The following is a 26511-nucleotide window of genomic DNA, read 5'->3' as shown; positions in this document are numbered from 1 at the left end:
AGAAACGCAGGTCGCTTCAAAATGTGGCAGCTTTCTACTTGGGCAGATGCCCTTATGTCTGGGGCAAAACGGACAAGGGAATTCCTGAACGTAGCGAAGCTGAACATGCTGTAGTACTGGTTGAGACGGGACAAACCGGGTACAACCTAAAGGACATATGGAAGAGCACAGGGAAAGCCTAGGATGTGAACTGTGCAGAACTCTGTGGTGATGCTGTAACTGATGTGGAAATGCTGCGATTGGAAACAAGCAAAGCTCTATGTTTTAAGTTGGAATTGGACTTTGTCTCTTTATGTGAAGAAGTGTCCGTGGGTCTAAGGGAGGCCTCTGAGAACCAGGCAAGTGAGACAGTGGGACTGTACATATGTGATGTGGGTGGTCAGGGCACCCTAAAGCAGACACCTATGTGGGCCATGACTGCGGCCCTGGCTGCCGCTCACAATACAGCGCTTATTCATATCCGTGGATTGTCAGTTACTGCAGGGTATAACAGCCGTCCGGAGGCAAGAGCGAGACATGTTCTCTGTAGCCACACTGACCATGAAGATCACGGACAAAGGACACCCCTATATTCCATAATATTCTTCAAAATACCATATCAGAATGTTTTGTTTTGGGGTTTTTGTGCACTTTTTTCTTAGCTGGACAATCTCATAATTTAGACCACAAATTCTCTCCCACTGGCAGCAGACTTGTCTCTCATCTCCCGTCTCACAATCAGTGAAATTACCCTCTAAGGCTATGTTTCTACCATGAGTATTTGGTGTGATTTTGACGCTGTAGATTTCTGGCAAAATTTCATTTTTCAACTTGCCAGATTAGGTTATTTGTGTTTCTTCGTTGCCTTTTCACTGTTTTTACATGTTTTTTTTGCATTTTGTTTTCAGTTTTTTTGCTTCTTTTTGAATATAATTTTTTTATTAAAATTACTTTGTATTGTAAACTTCCTGTTTGCTGTGAGCTTTGATAATGCTTTATTGATAATGTTATGTGTGCATGTAGATTACATCCATTTTTTTGCCGCTGAAATGTAATGAAAACCCATATGAATTTTTTATATGCGAATATTCGGCATCTCATTAAAGTGTATGGGCAAATCCCGCAAATAAAACACATATAATTTGCAAGATTTCAAAAATTCAGCACACCATAATTTTTGTAGTATTAAAAAAAAGTAAACGAGTCCAAGAACGGTAAAGGATCCAGCTTCCAGAATATAATTTTTTAAATTAATACATTAAAAAGTGAAAAAATATACAAACTTTGCAAAAGGTTGATGTGAACACTTTCTATAAAATCCAGCATGTTTCAATTGTTACAATGTTCTTAGTCCTGGTTCGAAATGCATCGGTTTTTATGAAGGGTATTCAGAAGGTGAAATCTCTGTCCCCTGTACTTTACACACTCTCCCCTGCTCCAGGGCTGAATCTCTGGTGCCACCCATGGTATCTGTTATTGTCTGCAGCGCTGACACTTCACATCGACGGCGCTGCAGACAATTCGTGAGCTCAGCAGCTTATGATGTCATCTCAAGCAGAGTCACTGAGCTAAGTTACTGACTGGAGCGCTGTCATCGATGTAATGATGAAGTCAGTAAGGATTTACAGCACTTTTACATGGCGATATTTTCCATCAGTATTTGTTAACAGGCTCCAGGAGTGGATCCAAAACACAGAAGAGGTGAAAGTCATTCAGTTATTATTTTTCTCAGTGTTTGCTCCTGTTTTTTTAGCTGACATATACTGATGTAAAATACTGGCCAAAATACTCATTGTGTGAATGAGGCGAGGAAGCTGCTTGTAATCTTGCTGTAATAGAATTCCTTATTCCAATGATGAGTGCACCCTTGCTTGTCTTCTCTGCTCCATGATATTCAGCAGAGCAGGAGCAACACCTGGGGCAAAACTGTGGCCGGCAGATGTCCGGCCCTATGACACAGTGACATGTGATGGACCCCGACTCCCAAACAAAATGAATCACACAGACGCACACAAAATAAATACACGAAGCATTGAAATTAGGTGTCAAACGTTCTCAATTTTATTTACATTCACAGGACACCAAAAATGGCACAACCCCCGACTCACGAAGAGTCACCCTCCAGCACTCAGGAGAGGAAAAACCCCATGGTGGAAACCTCTAGGAAACCATGGCTGGAGGATCGCCCTTCCCTTGGGCTTAGAGAGTTAGTGCCGATATATAACAGATGTAACAAGTTTTAACATTTGTACATTTTACCAGATTTACAGAGAACGACATAACAAATATAGACAATAAATGTGATAAACCGGATGTGGGAGAGATCTGGCTGCGATATCGGTCACCACACATTGGTTGCTAGACCCAATTTAGTTGATCTGATTGCCCAGATGGATGAACCATTTCTTCCTTACAGATTCAGGTCCACCTCTCATAAATTTAGACTTTTGGTTGCAGGGATTGTTCATAATGGATAACCCCTAACAGGAGAAATCCCCCATCCCAATTTATCACCCATTAAAGTCATAGGTGCTTCCATGAACTCCCAAAGGAGAGCAGCTCTTTGAAGAGGGTAACAGAAGGGGATCATGTGCTGGGGACCCCTTTCAGTTATCTTCCCATGCCCTGGGGGTGTCTAAAGCAGACAACCCCTTTCCCTGCTAGAACCTCCAAATTTCACCAAGGTCGGCACATTACGTGGGGTGGTCAAGCTCAACGTCCTCAGGCGCATCAGTAATGGCGCTGATCGTGGCAGCGCAACCTTCTATTATGGAATCTTCTTTATCACACTTGTTTATGACCTCATAACAGTTGTCATGGTTACTGCAGGGGCTATTACTGATGCAGGACCCAAGTATTAACCCTTTTATCATTGGTAACTCACTTCATTATAGAGGCAAATAACTGCACTTGTTACCAAGCAGGCGCCTATCATTATGGCTTCCCTTAGGCACCATAAGAAATACAGATTAAACATGCAAGTGTTTCAGGAGGGTTTTACACTTTTTAAATCCAGAGATTGGATTTATAGCTAGCACTTTACACAGAAAAAAAATTAGGGGAAATTACTTGTAAAATAATATTATAGGGAATTACATTTCAAGCATTTTCCTAATGTACAGTTCACATAATTTCATAGGTTGAAAAAAGACCTAGGACCATCAAGTTCAACCTATCTTCAAAGTTATATATTTTATATTGCTAGATTATTTATAACTCACAATGTCATGTTTTGTTAAAAAAGCATTCAGACCTTTTTTAAATGTTGTTATAGTAATTGCCATTACTAGCGCTTGTGGTCGGCATTCCAGTCTGATTGCTCTTACTGTAAAGAACCCTTTCCTATTTATCTGCCATAATTAATTGTCTTTCCTCCATGTGTAACAAACAGACTCGGACTGGCCCACAGGGTAACAGGGGAATCCCCCGGTGGGCCCTTGTGTAGATCTGGGCCCCCAACCTCACTGTATGGGCAGTACTTGGCATAATTCATTTGATTCACTCTGTACAGAAAAAAGCAGCATCTCATCATTCATTAACCACGCTACCCAGTTTATTGTTATGTAGAGATATAGGTACATTTGTGAACAAAGGTAGTATAATATTTGCATGCAGGTGAAAAGTGGGCCCCCCCAAAGTCAATGTTATTGGTGGGCCCTTGTAACCCCAGTCCGACACTCTATGCTGACTTTCTCAGTGTCTTCTATGTGAAGTTTACAATAGTCTTAGTGTGTCCTATGTGATATATATACCTCAGTCTGTGTCTCCTATATGATCTATACATTGGGGGCTTTGCGTCCCCTATGTGATGTATACAGCAGCCTCAGTGTATCCTTTGTGATGTATTCACCAGCTTAGTGTCTCCTATGTGATGTATATATGTAAGGGGGACGACAGAACTGTGGGTACCTGCGTGCTGGGTCCGGAACTGAAAAGGCTGCATACTCTGTTCCCGAGGGAAGCTTTAGTGAGGCGGACCTTCCTCTGTTGCTTGGCGAAAGCTGGAGTGAGGCGGACCTTCCTCCTGACTGAGGGGGGCGGGGATATAAAAGGGGAAAGTGCACGCAGCAGAGGGGTTGGGCGCCAACCCAGGGTAGCACGCAGAGTGGTGAGTGGTGCGCTCTGCTTCCCGTTCCCCCACTGAGTACCGGCACTGTGGCAGACCCTATCTGCTGCAAAGAGGCCACACCAGAGAAAGAGAGTGGTCGGAAGTGCTGCAGCAATCCAGAGAGAGAGGGACTGCGGTATTCTGTCTCCTCTTATTGACCCAGCCTGTTTACCCACTCAGTTTCACTTCATTATTCCTGACTCCAGCTTTGTTTTATGAACTCGTGCTGCCTATCCCGACTTCGGACCGTCTCACCATGGTTCTGTCTCACCCTCCTGTACCTCGTACTCGTGCCTCAAACCCATGCCTGGTGTCTGCCAACAGTCCAGCCTATCCTCACCATTAGAAGCCCTAGTGAAGACCAGATAGACACTTAGTCACGCTCCTCCAGTGTAAGCCCAGCACGTGGTGCAGTGGGTCCACACCCACCAGCATTACACATTGCAAGAGTGGAAATTTGTAAAAAATTAATTAGGCATGGATCACTGCCAACTTTCAATTTACTGGTATTTTTAAACCCATTGGGCAAAGCTATTGCTTCTTCATTTAGCAAAGAACAAAGCTCTTGACACTTCCCAGACATATAATTTTTGCACCACCTGTGTGAGACAGCCACATCTTCTTTTGTTTGAACAGCATGCGTATAAACCAAGGCTGTGGAGTCGGAGTCTGTGTCCATGTTGGTGGAGTCAGTATAAAATGGACCTACTCAGACTCCTAAAATATATAATAAATTGGGTTCAGTGCAGTGCTGTAAATGTTTTCATAAGAATTTGGGAACGCTATGAAATATCCTATAAATGTCTGTTCTGTTCCTGATCTACAGTAAGGATCTGGGCTTTTAGTTGAGATGAATCTGTGCTGCACTTTATGTACATGCTCAGTAGTGACCAGTGCTGTGGGGTCGGAGCTGAGATGAATCTGTGCTGCACTTTATGTACAGTGGGGCAAAAAAGTATTTAGTCATTCAGCAATAGTGCAAGTTCCACCACTTAAAAAGATGAGAGGCGTCTGTAATTTACATCATAGGTAGACCTCAACTATGGGAGACAAACTGAGAAAAAAAATTCCAGAAAATCACATTGTCTGTTTTTTTATCATTTTATTTGCATATTATGGTGGAAAATAAGTATTTGGTCAGAAACAAAATTTAATCTCAATACTTTGTAATATATCCTTTGTTGGCAATGACAGAGGTCAAACGTTTTCTGTAAGTCTTCACAAGGTTGCCACACACTGTTGTTGGTATGTTGGCCCATTCCTCCATGCAGATCTCCTCTAGAGTAGTGATGTTTTTGGCTTTTCGCTTGGCAACACGGACTTTCAACTCCCTCCAAAGGTTTTCTATAGGGTTGAGATCTGGAGACTGGACGGGCCACTCCAGGACCTTGAAATGCTTCTTACGAAGCCACTCCTTCGTTGCCCTGGCGGTGTGCTTTGGATCATTGTCATGTTGAAAGACCCAGCCACGTTTCATCTTCAATGCCCTTGCTGATGGAAGGAGGTTTGCACTCAAAATCTCACGATACATGGCCCCATTCATTCTTTCATGTACCCGGATCAGTCGTCCTGGCCCCTTTGCAGAGAAACAGCCCCAAAGCATGATGTTTGCACCACCATGCTTTACAGTAGGTATGGTGTTGGATGGATGCAACTCAGTATTCTTTTTCCTCCAAACACGACAAGTTGTGTTTCTACCAAACAGTTCCAGTTTGGTTTCATCAGACCATAGGACATTCTCCCAAAACTCCTCTGGATCATCCAAATGCTCTCTAGCAAACTTCAGACGGGCCCGGACATGTACTGGCTTAAGCAGTGGGACACGTCTGGCACTGCAAGATCTGAGTCCATGGTGGCGTAGTGTGTTACTTATGGTAGGCCTTGTTACATTGGTCCCAGCTCTCTGCAGTTCATTCACTAGGTCCCCCCGCGTGGTTCTGGGATTTTTGCTCACCGTTCTTGTGATCATTCTGACCCCACGGGGTGGGATTTTGCGTGGAGCCCCAGATCGAGGGAGATTATCAGTGGTCTTGAATGTCTTCCATTTTCTAATTATTGCTCCCACTGTTGATTTCTTCACTCCAAGCTGGTTGGCTATTGCAGATTCAGTCTTCCCAGCCTGGTGCAGGGCTACAATTTTGTTTCTGGTGTCCTTTGACAGCTCTTTGGTCTTCACCATAGTGGAGTTTGGAGTCAGACTGTTTGAGGGTGTGCACAGGTGTCTTTTTATACTGATAACAAGTTTAAACAGGTGCCATTACTACAGGTAATGAGTGGAGGAAAGAGGAGACTCTTAAAGAAGAAGTTACAGGTCTGTGAGAGCCAGAAATCTTGATTGTTTGTTTCTGACCAAATACTTATTTTCCACCATAATATGCAAATAAAATGATAAAAAAACAGACAATGTGATTTTCTGGATTTTTTTTCCTCAGTTTGTCTCCCATAGTTGAGGTCTACCTATGATGTAAATTACAGACGCCTCTCATCTTTTTAAGTGGTGGAACTTGCACTATTGCTGAATGACTAAATACTTTTTTGCCCCACTGTACATGCTCAGTAGTGACCAGTGCTGTGGGGTCGGAGCTGAGATGAATCTGTGCTGCACTTTATGTACATGCCCAGTAGTGACCAGTGCTGTGGGGTCGGAGCTGAGATGAATCTGTGCTGCACTTTATGTACATGCTCAGTAGTGACCGGTGCTGTGGGGTCAGAGCTGAGATGAATCTGTGCTGCACTTTATGTACATGCTCAGTAGTGACCGGTGCTGTGGGGTCAGAGCTGAGATGAATCTGTGCTGCACTTTATGTACATGCTCAGTAGTGACCGGTGCTGTGGGGTCGGAGCTGAGATGAATCTGTGCTGCACTTTATGTACATGCTCAGTAGTGACCAGTGCTGTGGAGTCAGAGTTGTAGAGTCGGGATTTGGACTGGGAGCCAAGGCAATTGAGGAGTCGGAGTCAGAGATTTGAGTTTCCGAGGATGTGTTTGTGCTAAAGAGCTTGATAAAGTGCAAGGAGACCTCAAAATGTTATACACATCTTCTTTGATTAATTAGAGGCTTTATATCATTGAGTTTTGAGGCAGAATTATTTGCCCAAAATCAAATTTGTGTCGAAAATTCGGTGATGCTAGTGGATTTGAATTTTAAAAGATATGCTCATCTTTAGAACTAAATAAATATACCCATTATTTTATTATCATTCTCCTGGTACTCAGTATAAATTTAACATGTGAATGTCCTAAAGGCAAATCTTTAAAAAGTACTGGATTTTTTTCTATCATTCCTATCCAAAGAAAAAAATTATAAAAAGATTACAATAAATTTTATGTGCTTCAATATGGTGCCATTAAAAAATATTAGTCATCAAGAGACCTATAAAAGGCGAGATTTGGAGAGATGCTTGTTGGGTCCTCACATTTGAGATCTAGTTGAGCATTTGTAGTAATTGGTCAGTGTGTGATCGCCTGCTATTTTTTGCTTTTATCGCTGGTTTTAGCTCATTACCACTTGGGCAGAGCTCTAATTTGTGGCAACAATTTAGCCACAATGTCTACAGGGAGTCTGTAGTAGTCTGAGACACGCCTCCTGTCTCATGATTGGTTCAGGCTACCGACCCCTCCCCCTGCAGCTCCGCCCAATCTGAGCGATTGCTATGTATAATACAAGCACAGCAGAGGCCGATCAGGAATACGGTGCACGGCGAGCTGATTTCCAGGACGGCTTCTGAAGATAGAGGATTAGACAACACCTTGATTAACAGCTGTGTCTTTTTGGTAGATTACATATAAACATTAATTTGCCTCAAAGAGTGTGCACAAAAAAGCATATATTTATACTGAAAAGGTTGTACAGTAAATAGAAGCTAAATAGCTATACTATAATTTATTATCTTCGCCATTATATGAACCTCCAAAAAAAAAGATGCAATGTGAATGTAAAAACAAATCCTAAAAAAACAGGTTTTTTTTTTATCCCAATCCCCCCCCCAAAAAAAACATTACCCCCACCACCACCCCAGACAAATAGATTTCAATACATTATATTTTCCCTGATGAACAGTAAATCATCCTGTAAAAAAAAGCCATTGAAAGAGATTGTCTCACACACAGAGAGATCTAGAAAACTAAGCACTGGATAGATAATTGTTGGAGTCTTCGCCCTTGAGACGAAAGTAATCACGCATAAAGACTCGATTTACCTACAGAGTGTGATCACCTGCCTTATTTCCTCCAGCTCTTGCTGAATGGCTGTTTTTAGCTCTTCCCCACTTTTACAGAGGTGTAATCTGTGACTGCAACTTAGATGCAATGTCTACGGGGAGTCCATGGGAGACTGAGACACGCCTCCTGTCTTATGATTGGTTCCGGCTGGCCCCTCCTATGGTAGTCCTGCCCCCCTTCTTGAATAATACAACCGGAGCAGAAAGTCCGTGCATTGCACCAAATTTCTAGAGATCTAACGATAGAATTGCATTGATATTAACCTTTTGCATATACTGTACATACAGTATCATCATTCCTTGTTAGTTTTTTGCTACCTCTTACATTGTTTTCTCTTCATCATTTTGTGTCTCTCATGGGCCTCCCCTTGCTTTCATTGCTTCTTGATTTTAATTATTATCTTTTAATTTCTATTGTATAGCTGTATACCTCAATAAAAAATACTTTTTGTTTATATGCATTTGTTTCATTTCTGATTATTATGGAGTAACACATATGATATTTTAGCCTTGCTCTTTTTGCTCTCATTTATATTGACTTTACTTTTTGGCTTACAGTTTTCTAGCATTGGTACAGTAATTCTAAACTAGAAAAATAATATGGAAATTGTTTTTTCAGAGACAAAGACGACTTGAACTCTAGCGCCACCTATTGGAAATAGCCATCCTACAAATCTTTATCGACCCTTTAACGAGCCTTGCAGTATTATGAAAAACTGAGATTCTGATTTGACTTTTATCCTATTTCAGGGCTCGTTAAAGGGTTGATATTGACTTGTAGGATTGCTACTTCCAATACGTGGCACTACAGTTCCAGTCCTCGTCCTCTCTGAAGAGAAAATTTGCATATGTAATTTCCCAGAGGAGCATACGTGAGTCCGTGACGTTTAAGTCTCCTCATACTGGAATGCCAGACTTGACATGTCACTCTTTCCCAACGAGAAAACTTCCCCTATGAAACTAGGAATAGGTGATCAGGTATTTGTCTCACATATACTGAGGCAAACAAACCTAGAAAGTGGGAACCTGGAGGATCACTTTAACATTATATTGGTTCTGACGGAGGAGCAGGATGTTAGTCTAATAAACCATACTAATATTTTTTCATTTTAACTATTATAAATATTTTTTTTTTTTAAACTGTGTTTTCTCTGAAACGCCGGAACATACCTGGCTGCAATCACATAACCAGGCCTTGATTAATACTAACCATGGTTTTTGTGAGTGACAGCTTACTTTTAAAACGTACACATAATTAATACCACCAGAAGTGTAAGGACAGGCTCTATAAGAATAGATATTACTTATCCTACCTTCCTGAAAAAAAGGGAAGTTATCCAACCCAGAAAGACTTATATGTCCCAAACAATGCCAAAGAAAATAATAATAATAATCTTTATTTTTATACAGCGCTAACATATTCCGCAGCGCTTTACAGTTTGCACACATTATCATTAAATAGAAGCTCATCCAGCAAAAAAAGCTCTTTTGTTAAATAATAATTTAAAAAAATTTGCTCCCCAAAATAATGTGACATATATATATATGTATAAACGATTTAACCAAAAGTGTATGAAAAAAAGAAACAAAACTATAAACTTAGCACTCCCACTCTGTATGACAGCCTCCCAACTGTATGATGTATGACATGAGTAGCCCCCCACACTGTATGATGGCCCTCAGTAGTCCCCCAATTATATAATGCCTTCCAGTAGTCCCCCCATACAGTAAGATGGCCCCCAGACACCCCCACTGTATGCATGGCCCCGAGTATTACAGTATACACCCAAACTGTATGCATAGAATCATAGAATGTTAGAGTAGGAAGGGACCTCCTGGGTCATCTGGTCCAACCCCCTGCTCAAAGCAGGATTCACTAAATCCTGCTTTGCATGGCCCCCAGTATCACCCCGCACAGTGTATGCTGGGCCCCCAGTAGTCCCCCCACACTCTATAGATGCCCCCAGTAGTCTCCCACACTGCATGCGCACCCCTAGTAGCTCACCCACAATGTATGCATGGCCCCACAATAGCCCCTCCACACTGTATGCATGGCCTCAGGGATTTCAGTAGGTAGCCTCCCCCAGCACACACTATATTAAAGGGCCCCCAGTAGCTTCCTCCACACTGTATACATGGCACACAGTTGCCCTCCTACACTGTATGCATGGTCCTCAGTATTTCTGTAGACCCATCACTGTATGCAAGGCCCCCAGTATTCCAGTAGCCCCCCCACACTGGGCAGGGCCCCCAGTATTCCAATAGCCCTCCACTGTATGCAGGGCCCTCGGTATTCCAGTTGTCCCTCACAGTATACAGAGCCCCCCAGTAACCCACCACATTGTATGCTTGGCCCCACACTAGTCCCTCCACACTGTATGCATGGCACTCAGTAGCCTCTCCACACTGAATGCAGTCCCCCCCATTCATCCCCCCACACTATATGGATGGCCCTCAGTAGTCTCCCACACTGTATGTATGGCCCCTAGTAGCCCCCCACACTATATTCAGGGCCCACAGTATCCTCCCCCTCAGCATACATGGCACTCAAAAGTCCCCCCACATTGTTTGCATGGCCCCCTAGTAGCCCTCCTACATTGTATGCATGCAACCAGTAGCTCCCCACACTGTATGCATGGCACCCAGTATTCCAGTAGTCCCCCCAGTGTTTGCAAGGCCCCCAGTATTCCAGTCCTCCCACTGTATGCAAGGCCCCCAGTAGTCCTCCCACAAGCACTATGAAAATAAAAATATCTCATATTCATCTAAGTATGGATCTTGAGGAGTCCGCCGGCTGATAGGACCAGGGGCGGGCGGAGCAACGAGGTGTTGTCAATGCCCCAGGGCAAGCAGAGTACAAGCATGGTGACGTCATCATTTCGCCCCACCACCTTTCCCTCGCCTCGTCCATGCGTCTCCATATTTTTCTGTAGACCACAGTCTTATATTGACCTGTGCTCTACAGATCATTGAGGCTGAGCCGTAGTACAAGGAGATCATCGATACAGTTTAGAGTAGCTGAAGCTCCGGGTGGGCCCCTGTGAGCAGGGGGTCCAGTGTGATCACACCTTCTGCCTCCTCCCCTCAGTAGCAGCACTACTGCCTATATCATATGTTCCCCCAAAATGGTGCCATAATAAAATGTCATCCTACAAAGGAGCATCTTCATCTTCATACTGACCTCCAGAATAGAGTTAACATGTGAATGATGTGAAACTAAATAGAACATAAGTGGATTTTCGGTGGCTTTTTTATTTTTTACATTTCTATCCCCCAAAAAATTATAAAAAAAAGATTTCATTATATGATATGAACCCCGAAATGGTGCCAGAATAACATGCTACAAAAATCAGCCCTCATATAGCTGTGATGACGAAAGGACAAATCCAGTAGACACGGCCCGGTGACAACACTCACATTCCTGATGATGCTGTATATTTATTTTTTAGAATAAAACATTTTATAAATGATTTTTTAGCTTTTTATTTTTATTCAATGTTAGGATTGTAGACACAAAGTAGATGGAAATGTGTAAAATAGCTTCTTTTTTCATTGTAGAATCTATTGCAGTAATAATAATAAAAACATTGGTTGAAAAGGTAGTTTTCATAAACGTTGGATATGGATATTTTACCGATGATTTATTTAAAAAATACCCCTAAAAATCCTTTTTTTATTTTTCAATTTAATTTTATGCCATGTTTCCACCTGAAGAAGTTCTGAGTTTTTACTGCAGGTGTTTGCCTGAAAATAATAACACTCTGATAAGTATTTTGCGTTTTCTTTTCTTCTGTCCCCTTTAAGATGTGTGTTTCGTGTAGGTTTGATGCTGTGTTTTTTATGCATGTTTTTAGTGCAGAAATAAAAAAATGCAATTGTGTTTTGATAGCCATTTTTTCAAGCGTCTCATAAACCCTGCAAAGAAAAAATGCACAAAAAAATTGCAGTTAAGCGGTGTCTTCAAATGCACAATTGACACGAGTATTCATGAAATTGCATCCACTTTGTATATTTTCTATACATTGCTATTCATTGCTTGCGTTGAGAAACACGTGATGGTGTCTCCGCAGCTTACTTTACATGCGTTTGCATATTTCCCATAAGGGATGGGGGCAGTGTTCTGGATCACTGCGTTGAGAAACACGTGATGGTGTCTCCGCAGTGTTGGATGTTTTGGTCTCCCCGAGGTCATTCATCTGTTCCTTCATAGCCTTTCACCAGGCACTGCTCCTAATAGCGAGTTTCCTACTCCACACTGATGAGGGGCAAAAACCCCGAAACAGCTGTTTGTGGATGGATACCATGCTTGGCATAGGTGGTCTTCCTTTATTGGATATTCTCCTTTATTGGATGCTGCCCTTCCCGTGGTTGTTCCTTCCCGGAGAAAGGCCTGGCTATTCATTGCTTGCGTTGAGAAACACGTGATGGTGTCTCCGCAGCTTACTTTACATGCATTCAAATGCACAATTGACACGAGTATTCATGAAATTGCATCCACTTTGTATATTTTCTGCGCAAAAAAATACTTGTTACTATACATGGGAACAAAGCCTCAAGTGACCTTTAATTACTTTGCCGGGTGTTATAGAAATTTCAACAATGATGCATAAAATAAGAAGCTGAGCATTTTTTGTTACCCTTCCCGGTTCCAATGATGCCTCTCTGCTGCTGGTCTAGTCTTTGTTGATTAGCTGCAGCGGTAACGTCCCAATGACAGCAGTGCAATCAATTACTGAGCTTTGCAACCCTGCTGAGCTTCTGAGCTCAGTGATTGTCTGCAGTGCCCTTCACGTAAAGTCAAAGCTGCAGTTAATAAACAAACACTGGAGCAGCAGCGGAGAGGAATTGCTGGACTTGGGGAGGGAAAGAAAAGATTAGATTCTTGTTTTGCACATTAATTAGCCTATAGACTATAAAAAGTTATCAGGGGGCAACCCCTTTAAAATATAAATGTGACCAACATCGACCTTCTAATTAAGAATTAATTTTTGTTCTTCTCTTTTTGAAAGGTGGTCCCTGTGGTGCCATGATGGATTGCGGCCTATGCAGGTGGCTGAATGAGAAGAGAGGCTCCAGACAGGTCACCCTTGCAGTGGTTTTTGTAGCTCTCCTTCTGGATAATATGCTTTTCACAGTGGTTGGTATGTCTGTCCCTAGAGATGTTCCACATGTTTATTAATGGGCAATTCCCATCTTAAAGGGGTTATCAGTCCAATAACATTTATCACGTCTGCAATTTATGTGTCTTAGAGTATTTAAGACATATCCATCTCTCCACTGAAGTTTATGGAGAATGTGGAAGCCAGAAAAAAAGGCAAATAGGGGTCATCGGATGCCCATTCTCCCAATAAGTTAGTGTCCCAGAGCATAAAATAAAGGGTAGTCTTACTGTAGGAATTGAAAGCATTGTTCGACCAAATACAAAATATGATGATGTCAGTAATGTCATGTCGTATACTCTTGATTGGGTAGAAGGATGGATGCCAGCTAATGACCATGTTAAAAAAAATGACAGGGCAATTCATATTCAATGAAAAGTGACCAATTGGAGCTGCAGGAACCAGTGCACCTTGCTTGTCTGATTTCCCCTGTAACTAGGGCTGGTATATTAGTCCTAGTTACAGAAAAAATTCAGCCTTCTGACTGTATAGCACTACTGCCTGGATCTCCTAGGACCGAGTAGCTCCTGCTCCCTCCCTAAATCAGGCAATCAAAAAATTACTGGGTCCGGAGAAGAAAGCACTGTCAGTGATTCAAGGTTGTGTATATAGTGATCAGGAAGGCAGTGATGGTAATAACCTACCTCTCCCTTCTATATGGGGTGTCTGGCTGTGTCGGATGATCCTGTGCTTCTCACCTGTACTGTTTTTTCCTGCACAGGAATCACCAGGACGTGTGAAGGAGGTCTTACTCTGAGCTCAACTTCTAGATGCATACTCAGGGGGTTGGAAATAGAGTGTGGTTGGGGGGTGGCCTTCATAAACAGACATGGAAATGAAAAAAAAACCCATCACTCTGAAGACTCCCACAAAACCATTTACAAAATTTGGCAGGCTTGTGTATTGTATTGTCAAGGGCTGGTACCCAACTGGGAGTGCAAAAGTAGCAATTACACCCAGATCATGGGGAGGCCTAAAGGATCTGTGACCTGTAATAAGATACCGGTATTATAAGTGGCCCATGGTACTGTAAATGTTGCCCTGTTACAGATTTTGCATTGGGACACAGGACCTTTCAGTTGAGTCTCTGTTGACACCTGCTGTGGCTAAGGGTAGGGTCGGTATTCATAGATGTTATATTGACTTTTGAGATACTCTACTGGGGTGTAGCCAAACGTTTCTTCAACTTAATATTGGCCACCATTCATATATATTTTTTTATCTAATACTGAATCCTCCCTGTTTAGTTCCTATCATTCCCAGTTTCCTTTATGAGAAAGAACACAAGAACGAAAACACATCTGTGGTCCAAACATCTTCACCTTCTGCTTCCAACTCTTCGTTCACCATTTACTCTTTATATGACAACTCTACATTCTCAATTATTGATTCAAATAAACAAGTCATAGCGAACAAGGCCCAGGAAGTCCCGAAAAATGGCAGCTGCAACGTGGAGGCGAACGTCCTACAAGAAGAAAATGTCCAAGTCGGTCTTCTGTTTGCATCAAAAGCAATTGTACAACTTCTATTCAACCCTATAGTTGGAATCATTACCAGCAGGTACAATATGTTAATGGGCCCACGGGCGTTATGCAAGATGGACCTTCAGGAAGATGATTAGCCATGGCCATTTCTGGACCTGATGCTTATTTTCCTCTCTTAGGGTCGGATATGATATTCCAATGTTCTGTGGGTTCGTCATCCTGTTCCTGTCTACTTTAAGTGAGTTATGCATTTTATTATTACGTGTCCACAACCCTCAAAAATAGAAATGTTATGAATCCTAAAGATAATGAAAGAAATAACTTGTGAGACTTTTCACATATGTTAGCCCGAACAGAGAACAAATCCAAGCTGCAGATTTTAGCTTTCAGCAGAATTATTCAGCAGTCAGACATTGTTAGAGAAGAAACTGTTTATATTGGGACATACAATAATCATTATCTACATCATCACATCATAAAAGATTACAGGAAAACAAACTGAAGAGGTCACGTAATATAGTATTACCAAACATTAACAATTAACACTGCACCATCTGTTGTCCACTCAAGATAGTCCCTTCTCAGCATAAGTCTGCAGCTGTTACATTCTGCTGCATTGTGTTAAATGGGAAAGCTGATTTATCTCATAAAAACAAATTGTGTAACCCCTTCACACATGGCCGCTTTCAGTTTTTTTCCTTTCATTTTTTTCTCCCCGTCTTTCAAGAGACATAACTTTATTATTTTGCAGTCGATATGGCCGTATATGTATGAGGACTTGTTTTTTTGTGGGACAAGTTGTACTTTTGAATGGCACCATTCATTCTACCAATTCCAAATGAGTTGAATTAGCAAAAAAAGTGCAATTTCACAACTGTCTTTTGGCTTTTTTTTAATTTACCATGTTCACTAAATGGTAATAGTGGCCTGAAAATATAATTCACTGGGTCAGTACGAGTGCGCAGATACCAAACATGCATAGTTTTTTTTTCTATTTTAAGTGGTGAAAAAAAATAGGAAATTTGTAAGAAAAAAAAAATTGTCGCTTTTGTCGCCATTTTCCGAGAGCTGTAACATTTTCATCTTGGAACTTGGGCTGGGTGAGGGCTTATTGTTGGTGCCCTGAGCTGTCATTTTTATAGATACCATTTTGGCATAGATACAATGTTTTGATTGCCTCTTATTACATTTTTTGGCAATTTGTCAGTGGCTTAAAAAACGTAATTTGGGCATTTTGCTTTTTTTTTCATTACGCCGTTAACCAATCAGTCAAAATTATTTTATATTTTGATAGATTGTACTTTTATGAATGCTGCGATACCAAATATATGTATTGTTTTTTTTTTATTGTTTTTATTTTTAAAGAGGCAAAAGGGAATTGATTTGAACTTTTGTGTTTTGTTTTCTTCATATTTTTAAAAACTTTTTTTTATTGGATTTAATAGTCCTCTTAGGGAACTTAAAGCTGTGATCATCTGATCTCTTGTGCTATACGTCAGCACTGCTATGTATAGCTAAAACTACAATCTCCTATGAACGCCGGCCATGGGCTGATCTTCCCAGGAGGATCGTAATGACCCGATAAATCTTTAAGAAAAAAACTAGGCAAACCATATTTTTCTAATCATTGGCCACGAAACAACCTGCAGTTAACGCCATACAAAATTATCTTGTGCATTTTCTGAAAACTGTACTTTTCTGCTTTGTCTTCCCCCAGTTTTCGCCTTCGCTCGCTCATATGCCCTTATGTTCTTCGCGAGGTCTCTGCAGGGACTCGGATCCTCATTTTCGACTGTTGCAGGTAACAGTGGCTTCATTATTAGGGTGTTGATCTGTCTCCGAACAATCCTTTCATAACCTGCTCATCTAAGTATTTTTTGCTGTGGTGTAAGAGAACGGATGATAGGCGGGATGAGTGATAACTAGTAGAAAAGGGACAAAAGGGGCACAAATCCCCTGTTCTAGTGAATGGTAGGTTCACATGGGTGGGATCCGGTGAGTAGGAATCCCATACACATATAAAAGCTGTCGGCCAGCTATTTCCCCAACTTTCAGTGACAAGAGGGGATTAAGCTACCCCAATAGTTTGTGTTACATGTTGTAACGGGGTCTACCGTGCTGAAGTACCTCTTTAGTACCACCCCGTGGTTCAGGAGGTCCACTCTGCTTTGGCTGGAGTCTGAATGAAGTGATGCTGGCTGGAATTGCTTGGTTACATGGGCGCATATAAAACTGCTTCTCCACGTATTTCCAGTGTGACAACACTTTACTCACAGGACACAGAATATATCACACAGATACAGAGGGCAGGCCAATAGAAAAATAGCAGGCCAGACATACATTACAATAGCCGCACGTGGCCGGAGCCTGCCGATATTTACTGTGGGAATTACAAAGGTGGGGGAGGTCAGAAGGGGGATAGCTTGTCCCCTCTGCCCAGGGGCGCAGCCTGTGGGCTGATGCATTAGGGACATTCATCTCACATAGAACCTATTATACATACATATAACTGCACAACATATTCTGGGTGCTGGGAGGTTCCGTGACACAGGTATTTAAAAAAAAAAATGTCTGTTTTTTCCACATCACAACCTTTATTAACCAGTTCATACAGGGTAATCTCCCCTCTCTGACTAAGCACATATTTGGTTTTTACTTTATGTATGCTTTTTAACTTTTTACATTTTTTACCCTTTTTTGAGACACAAAATGTTAAATCATTTTCGGATTGTTTTTTTTTTTTTTTTTTCTGATATGGGGGGAAATGTACAGAAAAATAGGAAATCCGTGTCTATTTTTAATATTTTTTTAGATTATTTCTTAGAACCACAAAGGACTGCTAAACACATTTTAAATTGCATTCCCCTTTCCGTAGAAATTATTATTATATATTGCACATATTCTTCCCAATGGGAGCAGGACTAGAAATAGTCATTCAGACTGACATTGGCTCTTAATTTTTTTTAGTTTTGTTTTATTTATTTTTTATATATCACATTGTTCCCACAATGAGATTTTGCTGAGTTTTTGATGTCGCAGAATTTCTGTACTATTTCTGCACCTATTATTTAAATTACATTACTTGCATATTTTTTTGCATTTTTGTATGCGGCTCTTTTACATATGTTTTTATCACATTTTTGATGCTGTGTTTTTTTTTGTCTCCTTTTGGGGTGTCATGCTTTAAATAAAACTGCTTTGTTTTTTATACTTCCTGGTATTTTGGCTTTTATAAAATTTTATTGATATACTTAGGTGTAGATTACATGCATTTTTTGTGCATTCTTTATCTGAGGATATTCTTTCAATGACTGCCTTCTGGACATCTTTCAAGTCAGCAGTCTTCCCCATGATTGTGGAACTACTGAGACAGACTAAGGGACCTTTTTAAACACATTAACAGAAATAAACACTTGAAATAGATCACTCTGTCTGTAATGACTCTATATAATATATGAATTCCACTTTTTGTATTGAAGAACTGAAATAAATTAACTTTTTAATGATATTCTAATTTTGTGAGAAGCACCGTACTGTTATTATGATCAGTGAAGCAAGTTGAAGATGAAATGATCTCTAAAAGTTAATGATGGCACATTTACTTTCTATTTGTATTTTAGTAAAAAAAAGCATCGTCAAAAACGTGATAAAACCACGTCAAAGAACCGCACACAAAAATGCAAAAAAACCCTGCAAGTAATGTCATTTAAAGGACTATTTTCGTCTCCGAGATCTTATCTGTTGGGTAAAGTTATCTGAGCACACAAATCTCCAAGGGTGCTCAAACTTTGGCATCAGCCCATTTTTCTTTTTGTACTTTTTAAAATGTATAAAATGACAATATATATATTTTTTGCCTAAAATACAAAAGAAATGTGTCATCTTTAACTTTACCCTTTTAGAGATCATTTCATCTTCAACTTGTTTAACTGTTCACAATGACAGTAATTTTGACCAGAGGTGCACAAACTGTTACATGCCACTGTATAAATCCCATCCACTCTGCTGGAACTGTAAGAAGCTGCGTAGCAAAAATATGCAGCATCAAAAATTCACCAAAAGCTCATCTGCAGCATGTCAATTCTTTTTGCGTTTCTGCAGCGTTTTTAACTTATTGACTTCAATTGAGACACTCAAATCTGCAGCAAAAACGCAGGTGTAAAAAGGTTTGCGTATTTACTGCTTATTTACTGCAGATTTGCTGCCAAAAACGCTGCGAACTGTCAAGGGGAAATGAAGGAGGAAGAGTGTGTGGGCAGAGAATATGTGCGTGTGTCTGTGTCTGTCTGACTGTGTGTGTCTGTCAGCGTGTGTCTGCAGCACCCCAGGTGGCCGGTTGCTGCAGTGATGTTGCTTTTCCTTCGGGGAAGGTGATGTCATGCTCAGAGGCAAAGGAGTTCTCTTCACCAGGTAAGGCACTTACATGCAACACATTCTGAATCCAGGCCAGGAGGGGGAGCTCAAGACCCGGATTCAGGGGAGGTTCCCTAGGCTTTATGTTTCCTGGTTTGGAGGAGGAGCTAGGTTGTAGAGAGACACTAAGGTGGAAGGACATCTGGAGCAGACGTGAGAGGCCTGGCAGCCACGTGGAGCTGCAGCCTCTGGAAAGGAGCAACAACCTGAAGGGTTCTATGTGGAGTTGCCGGAAGGGAAGGAGCACCAGAAAGAGACAGAGCTCAGAGGGAACTGTGGCAGGGCACCCTCGGAGCTAAAGTGCAGAGAATCTGGGAACCGGTAGCTCGAGGCTTTTGTGGACTCTAGGACACGGAGAAGAACAGGAGGGCACTATACTATACGTTACCTGCCCGCACCACACCTGAGACGCAGCAGCACCTGAGAAGCCCGGGGCATCTAAGAGTCCCTGTAAAAAGGATCAAGCTGCCCGTCGTGTAGGTACCTGTCCCAGGACAGAGGGAAACTGGAGAACTTTGTAGGAAGCTTAAAGCAGCAAGGACCTCACTTAGAAAGGCGCTAGTAGGAAAGGCTCATGGACCTCTACTGGGAAAAGAGAACTCTCACTTGCCTCTGAGTCGGCCGGACCACCATCAATCCGTGCCTGGTACTCTGGACTGTGGCCTGCCACCCACAAGTAAACCAGGTAAAGACTTATCACTTGTCTCTTCCATTTATTCACCGGCTACACCATCTACTCCACACACCATAGGACCCCGCTTCACCTGTGGGAAGTGTAACATCTGGGTTGCCGCAACATCCCCCAGGGGACCCCTTTAATGCAGCGTCAGTCCCCCTATTGACCGAACTCCACAGGTGGCGTCACGACAAACATTGAACATTAACCCCTTTAACATTGATGCCCAAGGCCACGGACCGGGTCGCAGCCACCGTGACATCCCCCTTTTGCGACCGGACCCGGTACCAAGTACCCCACTGCCCTGTGGGCGCGTCATGTCCCCATGCGATGAACAGCCCATAGTGATTGTACTTAGGCGTCATCTGATGGGACTACTACTCCCATCTGGCTACGCCTTTAGTCATATATAACAGAGACAGCATGAGCCAATGATGGGAGAATAGTGTGATCATCCGGCGCCTGTGTTCAATTGTAAAAAAAAATCAAAACATTTATATTCACATACACAATACATACTCACCGAACACCTAATCCCTAATGCCCGTGTCTCCTGCAAACAATCAAAAATAATAAACGAACATATACTCACCTTTCGCCGTCATCCATTTAATACAGAGTGTCCCATGTCGATCTCATCCGGCTGCCGGGGATACACTGAAAGGAGGTAATTGCTTCCGCAGTGTAACACTGAACTGCTGTAAGAGTTCACCGAAGTTCATCAGCTGATCAGCTCCGGTGCTCTCACTTACGGCACCGCTGCGTGGGAAAGTTCTCACACAGCGGTAGTGCCGTAAGTGAGAGCACCGGAGCTGATGAACTTTGGTGAACTCTCACGGCAGCTCAGTGATACCTCCTGTCAGTAGATTGCCGGAGGCCGGGTAGAGCAGTCACATCTCCCGATGTGACTGTACTACACGTGAGATCACAAGCTGCATAGGACTACTCACTTTTAGATAATACTTGATCCTTTTGAACTTCAGTGTTCTGGTCTGTCCTGGCAAAACAAGGAGTGTTGGCATGTATTCCTGAGAATTACAATGGGACATGCAGCAGTAATTGTTCACCCCAGCCGTAGAGCATGAGAAGGCCCAAATAGGCTATCTGGTTCATACGATGTATAGAATTTTCTCTATAGTGGGGGTCCTGTAGTTTTAAATGACATTTCGTTCAGGACCCCGGTGAGTGTGACATGGGGAGGATGCAATATTTAGGTTTTAAGGTGGATTTGACAAAGCAAACTGCACATATTATTATAGAGATCTTTAGACCTTATAAGACTGATGTACTTTCTTTAAATATCCATGTTAAAAAGGCTGTATAATCCTGATGTATTAGTCCAGGTATAGAATGAGAAATCTCATGACTCCAAGTCTCTGCCTACCCAGCCTGATAGCTGCAGCTTGTACTGAGCAGTGTGAGATCTCAGCAGCAGTGAGGAGGGACACTGAGGAACTGTCAATCAGCCTAAAGTAATGAGGGTGTCGCGTCCCCCTGGAAGACCTGGAGTAAGACGGTCATGTCAGTTAATGAATTTCAGGTCTTCTTTAGAGATGGTGTGATTTGTGTCCCATATTAAATTTAATTAGTTTTCTCTGGTGCTGAAGAGGTTTACAACCCTTTCTACGCTGGTCAGAAACATGCAGCTCCATTTCAGCTGATTCTGATCTTGTCATTACCTCTTCCTATAAAAAGTGTTCAGACCTTCTGGTCCATGCTGGTAAAAGATTTATCTTCCTCTAGGTTAAAGCTAAGTGGTTGGAGTAGAGTTGTTGTAGTAGTGTTATGTGGTATCTTTAGTAAGTGTGTGTTTATCTCCCGGTCCCTGTTCCTATTTAGTTTATTCCTCCCTGTCTCTATCCTCCTTCCTATTGTTGGTTGTTGCTTTTGTATGATAGAGGTTTTCTGTTACCCATATTTTCTCTTTGTGTCTTGTTTACATTACATTTCTGTCCAAAGCTTCATGGGTTGGGGGAGGTCACAGATCAGGGTTTAACAGGAGCATAGTAAGGTCGAAGACTCAGGCCTCTCTACCTTCAAGAGTACCTCTGGGACAGGGATAGCTAGGGTCCAAGTTCCAGGGACAGTTTGAGGCCCCCCTTCCTTACCTAATACTGTCGCAGAGTGACACTTAAGTAGGCATAGATTAAACTTTCACAAAGGACTATACAGCTGTTTCTCAAAGTAAAGCAACCTTTTCAGATCTGTATAATAAATGTATGCAGTTTGTATTTTTATGACAGATCTACTTTAATGGAATTGCGATATGGATGTGGTAGGCGGCCACTGTAGTGTTATCAGTTTAGCAGCAGATATTTATACCCCTTCTATGTATACAGCAGTAAACTCAAAATAACTGTTCTCCAGTACATCTAAGTAAATTACATTATTGTGTGGTACCTGGCTGATTCTCCTGTGAGGAATGACTCGATTAATGACTTCCCCTGTTGTTTGCTCCACAGCCATTGAAAAATATGATTAGCATGTCTCATTGTATTACTGACGGGAGCTGATTCACCGCTTCCCCTCTATCATTAGGTATACATCATGTGGGGGAATAATTCTGGCATAGCTTGTACTGCTGGAAAAGTACAGTAATCACTTTCTCTATGTTCACTCCACAACTTTTTGCATTGGCCCCAATGTATTCTTATTAGGCCATGTTCACACATTCAGTATTTGGTGAGTTTTTACCTCAGTATTTGTAAGCCAAAACCAGGAGTGGAACGATCGGAGGAAAAGTATAATAGAAACACGTCACCACTTCTGGATTTATCACCCACTCCTGGATTTGGCTTACAAATAATGAGGTAAAATACTGACCAAATACTCAATGTGTGATCGTGGCCTTATACTAGCCAATAAAACTTAGAGGGTTGAACTGTTTGTACAAATACGACTGTACATAACCCCTATTAGGACATGTGCCTGTAACAGCCGCCATAGCTGCCAACTGACACCGCCTACACTCCAGCCCAATGGTCTCTCCAAGACACTGACATTATATAGAAGATTACCGATGAATTGGGCTGAGCTGCACACACGAAAAGCCTTTGTGTTGACAGTGGCCCCTTCGTTCTGGTGACCCCCATAGGATCCCTACAGGTCAAACATTGATGGTCAACATTTACCCATTTACTCCCAAAGTCTGTTTGCACCTTTATGACCAGACCAAATTCTACAATTCTGACCATTGTCACTTTATGAGGTAATAACTCTGGAACGCTTCAACGGATCCCACTGATTCTGAGATTATTTTGTGACATATTGTACTTCATGATAGTGGCAAAATTTCTTCCATATGACTTGTGTGTATTTATGAAAATAACGGAAATGTGGTGAACATTTTGAAATTTTCAAACTTTTAATTTTTATGCACTTAAATAATAGAGTCATGTTGCACAAAATAGTTAATAAAAAAAATTTCCCACATGTCTACTTTACATCAGCACAATTTTGGAAACAATTTTTTTGTTAGAAAGATATAAGGGTTGAATGTTGATTTTTCTCCTTTTTCCAACAAAATTTACAAAACCATTTTTTTAGAGACCACAGCACATTTAGAGTGATTTTGAGGGGCCTATTTGACAGAACATACCCAAAAGTGAAACTATTCTAAAAACAGAACCCCTCAAGGTGCTCAAAACCCCATCCAAGAACTTTATTAAACTTTTAGGTGTTTCACAGGAATTAATAGAATGTGGAAGGAAAAAATGAACATTTAACTTTTTTCACAAAAATATTACTTTAGACCTAAATTCTTTTATTTTCGCAAAGGTAAAAAGAAAAAAATGAAATGGACACCAAAATTTGATTTCTTCTGAGCATGTAGATATCCCATTTGTGGGAGAAAACCACTGTTTGGGCGCATCGCAGGGCTCGGAAGGTTAGAGGCTCCATTTGACTTTTTGACTGTAAAATTTGGTGGAACAATTGGCGGACTCTATGTCGTGTTTAGAGAGCTCCTGATGTGCCTAAACAGTGGAAACCACCTAAACCACCTAAAAGTGACAACATTTTGGAAACTATACCCCTCATGGAACTTATATAGATGTATGGTAAGCACCTTCAACCCTCAGGTGCTTCACAGAAGTTTATAACGTTGAGCCGTGAAGATAAAAAAAAATATTTTTGCCACAAAAATGTTCTTTTAGCTCCAATTTTTTTCATTATCACAAGGGTGATAGGAGAAAATGGACCCCAAAATTTATTGTGCAATGTCTCCTGAGTATGCAGCTACCCTATATGTGGGAGAAAACTACTGTTTCGGTGCATGGCTGGGCTCAGAAAGGACCCAGTGATGTTTTGGAACGCAGACTTTGATGAAATGGTCTGCTGGTGTCATGTCCAGTTTGGAGAGCCGCTGATGTGCCTAAAAAGTAGTGAACCCCACAAGTGACCCCATTTTGGAAACTAGACCCCTCAAGGAATTTATCTACATGTGTGGTTAGCATCTTGAACCCACAGGTGCTTCACAGAATTTTACAATGTTGGTCTGTGAAAATGAAAAAATATATTTTTTCCACAAAAATGTTGCTTTAGCACCAAATTTTTTCATTTGTTTTTCATTTTCACAAGAATAGCAGGAGAATATGGTCTCAAAATGTGTTGTGAAATTTCCCCTGAGTACACTGATACCCCATATGTGGTCAAAAACTACTTTTGAGGCACAGTGCAAAGCTTAGAAGTGAAGAAGCGCCATATTGGAGTTCAGATTTTTCTCTACTGATTTGAGGGGGCCATGTCACATTGGCAGAGCCCCTGAGGTGCCAGAACAACAGAACCCCCTCTAAGAGACCCCATTTTTCAAACTACACATCTCAATAAATTCATCTAGGGGTTAAGTGATCATATTGACACCACAGGTGGGTCACAAAATGTTATACCATTGGGCAGTGAAGAAAAAAATAATTACATTTTTACCAACAAAATTGTTTTAGCCCCAGATTTTAAATTTTCACACTGGGAAATTGGAAAAAATGCACCAAAATGTGTCCCACAATTTCTGCTGAATGTAGAAATACCCCATATGTGGCTGTACTGTAGTGCTTAGCCATATGATGAGACTCAGGAGGGATGGAGTGCTAGTGCCTTGAGTGCTATTTGCCTCCTGGAGCTCAAATTTTCCTAGAATAGTATGCGGATTGCATATACAGAGCCCCAAGGTCTAGAAGAGCAGAATCCCACCTCCCTCATGTGATCCCATTTTGGAAATTATACCCCTTTGGGAATTTATCTACAGGCATCGTGACGATTTTGACTCCATGGCTGTTTTCCAGAAACAAGCAGCAGTGGATGTTGCTAAGTGAAAATTTTGCCCATTTAATGCTTCTGGAGCCATGCACCTGTAAATTTGTTGAGCTCTCATCACTACAGAAATGCCAAACATGTGGACCCTAACCACGGTTTAGTCACATTGTGGTGCTCAGAAGGGAGATGGGCATTTGGATTTGGGAGCACAGAATTCAATTGATTATTTTTGAGTGATGAGTAGTTATTTAGCTTTTCCAGAGCCTTTGTACTACGCGTAACATGGAAGCCCCCTATATTTCTGTTAACAGATGATGGACCTGAGTGGGGACTTACTTTTTCTGTGAATTGATTTGAAACTTTTGTTAGGAACATTTTACATAACATATGGGATCACATTTATCCGGTGCTCTATGCTGAGCACTTACTTTGGGGTTTCCATCTAAATCTCCGATTTACGTGATTCAGATGAAATCCCAGAGGGAGCCATTCACTATAATGAGGCAGCAGAGTTACTCTGGAATCCATCTGGCCTCTGTTCAGTGTTGTCCTTTTCAGAAATGCAAAAAAACTGTGGCCATCTGCACTTTTATGCGTTCCTAAATGACGATCACCACCGGATCATAGGCGAGATGACATCCACAGTGCTTCCATCTGTCTCATTAAATTGAGTCTTCCGCCAGTGGTTCCATCTGAATCACGTATTTTAGAACTTTACACAGAAATACCGGTGTAAGCGCTCAGCGCAGAGTGCAGGATAAATGCGCTGAGCCTTACTGCGATCTTTGGGAGGAAGAATGAACAAATCAGCCGCAGGTGAAGAATTAGTTTTGTGTGGTGTGGACACTTGGTGCATCATAATGTGTGATGTGGACAATAGGTGCATCATACTGTGGTGTGGACACTAAGGGTATCATACTGTGTGGTATGGACATTAGTTTCATCATACTATGTTGAGTGGACACTAGGGACATCATACTGTTTGATGTGGATACTAGGGGCATCATGCTGTGTGGTTTGGACACTAGGGACATAATACTGTGTGGTGTGGACACTAGGGGAATCATTCTGTGTGCTGTGGACACTGAGGGCATTGTCTTGTGTGAGGTGGACACTATGGACATTATACTGTGTGGAGTGGACACTAAGGGCATCATACTGTGTAATGCGAACACTTGGGGCGTCATTCTGTGTGGTGTAGATATTGAGAGCATTGTCTTG

General features: G+C 41.6%; 1 protein-coding gene across 1 annotated transcript in view; it reads left to right on the top strand.

Annotated features, from left to right (window-relative positions):
• SLC18A1 (solute carrier family 18 member A1) overlaps nt 1–26511 on the top strand; it is a 64850-nt gene that overhangs the window by 7571 nt on the left and 30768 nt on the right. Inside the window, exons 2-5 of the mRNA XM_077262131.1 lie at nt 13318–13449; nt 14715–15027; nt 15131–15189; nt 16669–16752. Of these exons, the coding sequence (XP_077118246.1) occupies nt 13318–13449; nt 14715–15027; nt 15131–15189; nt 16669–16752 (588 nt within the window). The remainder of the gene's footprint in view (nt 1–13317; nt 13450–14714; nt 15028–15130; nt 15190–16668; nt 16753–26511) is intronic.

The sequence above is a fragment of the Ranitomeya variabilis genome, chromosome 5, assembly GCF_051348905.1.
Source record: "Ranitomeya variabilis isolate aRanVar5 chromosome 5, aRanVar5.hap1, whole genome shotgun sequence".
In the NCBI taxonomy this organism is placed as follows: domain Eukaryota; kingdom Metazoa; phylum Chordata; class Amphibia; order Anura; family Dendrobatidae; genus Ranitomeya; species Ranitomeya variabilis.
The sequence above is the reverse complement of the archived record's forward strand: the minus strand, read 5'-3'. Positions and strand labels throughout refer to the sequence as shown.